At 26.4% G+C, this 6401-nt stretch overlaps 1 protein-coding gene across 1 annotated transcript; it reads left to right on the forward strand.

Annotated features, from left to right (window-relative positions):
- Positions 1 to 20: 20 nt before the first annotated feature.
- Positions 21 to 2513, forward strand: PCYB_133120 (hypothetical protein; the record flags this gene model as incomplete). The annotated part of the gene is made up of 6 exons (XM_004224337.1): positions 21 to 189; positions 395 to 502; positions 634 to 776; positions 1039 to 1170; positions 1324 to 2257; positions 2386 to 2513. 3 exons carry the CDS (start codon positions 21 to 23, stop codon positions 774 to 776), a joined length of 420 nt encoding a protein of 139 aa, XP_004224385.1. The 3' UTR covers positions 1039 to 1170; positions 1324 to 2257; positions 2386 to 2513.
- Positions 2514 to 6401: the final 3888 nt, after the last annotated feature.

Below are 6401 nucleotides of genomic sequence, written 5' to 3' on the forward strand. Positions count from 1 at the left end.
TTTTTTTCTTCTTCTACATAATGATTTTCTTGGGATTAAATAGTGATTACAGTGCTAGAATAAATTTAAAAATAAAATTTATTGTAAAATCAATAATAAAAGTTTTAACTAAGCATTTAGTATTAATAAGCATTTTAAACCTGATCATCTCACTATGTTACAACTATATTGTAAATGCAGACAGTAATCGTAAGTGTCGGGAAGAGGAAAAATAAGCACATGTTTGTGCATACACGCATGCACTTATATGTATGCATGTACAGAATGACACTCCGCCCATCTGTCAGTCTTTTTCGTCTGTCTTCTAAGGAGTGTAATTCAAATTATATGCAAACTCCCTTATTTCACTCCATGTTAACACTCCATTTTTTTCTGTCCCTTTTTTTTTTTAAAGACCAGCTAAATATTGTAGCGCATTTATTAAGAGGAACGTTTGTTAGCTCCGTACCATCATGTTTAACCCTATCATTATTAATATTTTTTAAGGAGCACAGCTTAAACAGTAATTACCCCTTTGAGATGTCTCCATAGATGCAAATTATTGCGTCATGCCATGTCGAATATGCCCATGCATGCACATGTGTGCATATGTACACATGTGGTTAACGGCTCTTTCTTTTCTTTCATACACAGATTACAAGTACAAGGAATGGAATTTGATAAACGTATTATGCGTAGTATTAACCTTTTATAGCATATTTTACACGAAGACTGTTTTTTCAAAGGACTATGGGAACAACATATACGATATCCTCTACGTAGCATCCATATCGTAAGTGCATAACAATCGTTAACTATTTTTTGTACATATTTTAGAAGGACATTTCGTCAGTGCATACATATGGGGAGAAAATAAAAACGTTCATTTGTTAGAATGTGCACAAATACCATTATTCAAAGTTTTCCCCTATTGAGCACAGCAGTGACACAAAATAAACGTTGTCTTAGATAAAAAATAAAACAAAACAATGTTGCCAGTGATTACCCCATTCGCTTTCCGCAACGTAATAATTTAAATCTGTGCATATGTACACACATATGTTTACGTCCCCCCCTGTCCATCTTAGGTACATATTGCAGAAAAGATTCAATACCAGGAAGTTGAGCATTCATGATTTCCAACAATGCATGAACACTGAAACGAAGAACATAATTGAGCTCATTCAGAAGGTAAACATTTAAATGAATTTTCCATTATTTTTGTTTTTTTTTTTTTTTCTGCGCCCCCTCGAATTTTCAAGTGCATATGAAATTTACTTCGCACATAAGTTGAATAAACATCCCTATGCGCGTGAACACATATAACATTTTCTTCTTTTGCAGGGAATAATTTTAAATATAATGCCACTTATTTGCTCATACGTACTGAGTTTCATTGTCGACATATTATTAACAATAATTAACAGCATTAGTTTCAACATTATCGTAAGTATACTGACCCACCCATTTGATGTGATATTGAGTTTGCCAAAAATATACAACTTATCAAATATCTACGTTCTTACGAATTTTTCTTATTGCTTCTCGATACTTTCATCAATATGGATAACGGCAATATTGGAATATCATTTTATAATTTTCAATTTTATATTTAATAAATATGACTGTAAAATACTGACGTCGCTAGATAAATTCCCAATGCATAACCAGTGCTCCTATCATGATGAATTCTTCGTCGTTACGTGCATCTACAACTACTTGAAAGATATAAGCTACAGAATAAAAGGGAATAACATTGAAATAACAAATATGGACAAGAAGACGAAGTTGAAACTACTGTTATTTAAAAAATTAATATTAATTAATGCAAGTTTGAAATATAAAGATGAGATAAGCATCTTGAGTCATTTATGTAACCCTATAAACACAATATTATTTAAAGACAAAAAATTTTGGAACGCCTACATAGATTCATGTATACTATGCATTGAAGATTTAATTGGTCAATTAAAAAAATATATAAATATTTTAAATCACGACCAAACTGTTTATTCTGTTGAAGAAAAGGCAGAATTGAAGAGTGTATTAGAAAAGAACAGAATAAATAAATTAAAAGATACCATAGTATTAACGTGTATATATTTAAAAGGAGTTGCCTTATGGTCAATTGCGATAAGCATTATCTGCAAAAATGTCATAGTATCGGTTATTAGGAAGTTATCCTCCATCATAGTTTCCTTATCCTATGTTTTATTTGACTTTTTAAATTTCATCAAAATAAATGAATTATATGACCCATTGCACCACCTACTTTATGGTAACCCCCCAGTTTATTTTAGCTCCTGTCCTGCGCCCCACCGCTTGCCACAGTTCTAATGAGCATAAATATAGACATGTATGTAATATATATACATATTTACCTGCGTATTTTTTTTCCTTTTTCAGAAATGAATTCCATTGTGGACATTTTTAAATTTTATAAAGAAGATATTTTAGACAACAAGTATCAGTACTCCTACAACTTATATAAAGGATTATCGTATCTGTTCAGAAATAAATCCCTAAGATACTAATTGTTTTTCGTGGGAACGATAAAGCACTTAATAATTTTATTCCGTTGTTAAAGTATGTTAAAAAATTTCCCACCATTAAACATGCTATATCAACGTGTTTATTTTTTTTAGAAACATATTTTTTAAAAAGGTAATTTTCTAAAAAGAAAAAAAAGTCTGTTACAGCATTCTTCATCATGACTCTATTTTTTTAGTTTTATTTGTCTAAAAAGATACCAAATTTGTTCAAGCTTTTGTGTATTTTGTAAAAATAACCATGTTTTTTCTATTAATGTACATTTAGAAAAAAACAAATTAAATGAATTAAGTCGTTTAACTCTGTTTACGTAAAACAATTCTTATATGAAATTATATTTATGCACAAGTTTTTACAATAAAAAAAATATATGCGTATTTTTACCGTTTTTTAAAAATGAAAACTTTCTAAGAAAACTCTAATATTCTTAAATTTTGAATTTCATTTTTTTGTAAATGCAACATTGTATAATGTTTTGCCGCAAGTTTAGCACAAATTGTCCCGAAGTTTACATGATGTATAACGGACAGTTATATTGTCCTTTCGATTGAACGGTTGTGATAATTATATCTGCTTTATTAGACTACATAAAATTATAAAAAAATGAATTCTCCACTTAAGCGTTTTGTTGTTATTCTTTTGCCCCTTACTATACCTTCTTTAATTTGTCTATTCATAGTATTTCTCACTATTTTTTTCTTCGTGCTCTTTCTGGGTTTCTTACGCGTATGCTCACGATTAAAATAACAGGATTCAACATTTTTTGGTACTTAATGTGCGATAGTAAAATCTGGCTCCTGAGGCACGGGTACATACAATGTTAGCGTATTACACGATTACAAAAGAGCTATAATCGCAATAATGTACCTCATGAATCGTACAAAAGGCAGCAAACATTAGAGAAATGTTGTAGACTTCAATTATGCTGCAGCTCTTTTGTAAAACCTATAATACACACTTTGTGTTGATTTAATTCAAATATGTAAAGAAAAGTAAGTGTTGTTTTTATATTTGAGAAAGGTGAAATGTTGCCACATTTTATCACGCGTTATTTTAGCAAAGGTCTGTCATCCGTAATTTACCTAATATTCTCGGCTTGAATAAAAATAACTTGTTAAAAATATTTAGGCCCATTCAGTTTTAACACAAGGAATGCCTGTGCATTATAAGAGAACATGATCATATTTGCGGCTTTACATAAATTAAAAGTGAATTTTGTTATGATATTTGGGGGCTAATTTTATATTCTTGTACAGTTGGTGTTCATAATGTTTTAAACAAAAAAATAAAGGTTGTGTAACAAATAATTTTTTTTTTAAAGCCATTTCAGCATAATATAAAAACAGAACATATTTTTAATGCTAATATACAGTGGTTTCTGTTCCATGTCCACAAGGGAGGGTCACTTCTACAGGATTAAAAATTTTCTGTTCCTAATGATCACATATGTGATTAGTAAAGAACATATCTTACACTTATATGTGTGAGTATTTTATTTGTTTTAAATTATTACATCATCTCTGCTATTTCTACGAAAATTTCTTCTTTTGGCTTTAATGATGAACCAGGGAAATTACATATGTACTAAAATACTCAGAATAGTTAAATAAAACATATTCGATATTGAAATGTGTTTTTAAAAAAGATGATGTTTATGTGTTTTTATGTAAATAACATGAAGAATGGACAATGTCAGAAATATTATGAACTTTTGCACAAGTTATCCTTGAGGTCACAGCAAATATCTGTCTAATGATTATTGCAGTGGCTCATTTGCGTGAAGACTTAAAGGTTAGCTTTTTTAAGCGAAAAAAAAAAAAATCAATGGTGATTCTTCTATTTTTATGCGCACACCATTATTAATATTTAACATGCAATATGCATTTGTACAGAAGATACTTTCCATGTGTATAACATGCTATTTGTAATGATACGCCTATATATTTTTATAAAATATTTCAACCCATTATTTAGTTTTTTTTCCTTAAATGACATCCCGTTATTCATGCTTTATTCATCTTTATATTGATTGTTATTACCTGCAACTTAGTTATTGCCCCTTCCTTACAGGGAAAAAGGTAAATTCCTTTTAAATTGGGCATAACCTTGAAAAATATTTTATTTGTCCAAATAACATTATTCCCTTTTTACAACAGAAAAAGAGATGTCTTTCATATGAACATAAAGTTTTAAAATAAAAGAAGACACAAAATTTTGCTATTAGAAAGATTTCTGCGTATTGTAAAAATATAAAATTTTGTAGAATAGTTGTAATTTCATTTTTCTCTGGTTTCATAAAAAAACATTAATTTCTCTTTATAAACAAAGATTTGTTGCCTTGTAGGATAGCGCAAAATAAAGATTTTAATCTTAAGGATCCCACTTAATGAAGCATTTTACAAGTCAAATTCTATGATAAACTGTTTCCTTAGGAGTGAAAACGCATTTTTACATTTCAAACTATTTTGCAATCTAAATATTTTTTTAAAAATATAGTTGTTTTTTTCTGTTATTCAAAGCATGAATAATGATATTCTAAGGGTATGCAATACATGAGAGAAACCATTCATTCTGAGAGAATATTTTACTGTTTTACAATTCAATATTTTTGTGCATACCTACTTTTACATTTTTCAGGAAATAACGAATATGCTACAATGCATGATATATTCATGTTTTTTTTTTTTGGGGGGGGGCCTAAAATGATTCACATTTTATCATACTTTTCATCTTTATCTGTGAATAATGACTCTTGTCTGTGCTCTTATAAAAACGCTTCAGTATAAAGTATATTATCATAAATACAAAATAAACAAGTGCACATTACTAATACTATATTAACATATACATTTTCTCCATTTATGGAGCACAAACTTACTGAATTAAAGTTACTCCAAGGGACAACATTTAAAACAATATAATATACATTCACATTAAAAGAATAATAAAAGTTCCAAGCATATATATAACATAATTAAAACTTCATATAGGGAAAAACAATTATTGAATTTTTCTTTTAAAGATAAATACATTCGAATTTAGATAACCCGAGATAAAATAATATTGAAAGATGTATGATCCTTTATGGTATTAATCTTTTCAGAACTAAAGTAAAAATATATTTAAAATAAGACTTAGACATAAATCGAAATATGTAAATTAACCAATATAAACATGAGTTCAAAGACAAAAACATTAAATTAATAATTAAACTAAATGCATAAACTTAATATATATAATACATATATTTTAAATGATACACAAATTAAAATAAATGACTTTACATATAAATAAAAATTGAAATAATAAATTATTATTAATATATATTAAATAATAATTAAAATAATTATAAATTAAATGAAATAAAATAAATAAAAAACAGCAAAAACATCGAATAAATAAAATTAAATAAGCAAAAATATAATTAAAATAAATTAATTATTAAAAATTTTATTTTTAGTTATTATTTATATGTATATAAATTAATAAATATATAAATTTAATTAAATATATTAAATAAAAAATGTTATATTAATTATTAATATAAATAACAAAATATATTAAATTAAACCCCCCCAATTAATTATTAATATAAATAAAAATATAGATTACAATTAAATTAAATAAAAATTAATTTTACAAATTAATTATTATTTAAAAGAATAAATAAAGAATATTTAAATATTTATTATTAATAAATATAAAATAAATGTAAGAGTATAAACAAGAATTATAAATTATTTAAAGCATATATAATATTTTAAAAAATAAATAATTAAAATAAATTAATAATTAAATATTTAATTATAAAAATATAATTAATAAATAATATATATAAGTTAATTTAAAGGGTAAATAAGAATAAGTCTTTG

The sequence above is a fragment of the Plasmodium cynomolgi genome, chromosome 13, assembly GCF_000321355.1.
Source record: "Plasmodium cynomolgi strain B DNA, chromosome 13, whole genome shotgun sequence".
In the NCBI taxonomy this organism is placed as follows: Eukaryota; Apicomplexa; class Aconoidasida; order Haemosporida; family Plasmodiidae; genus Plasmodium; species Plasmodium cynomolgi.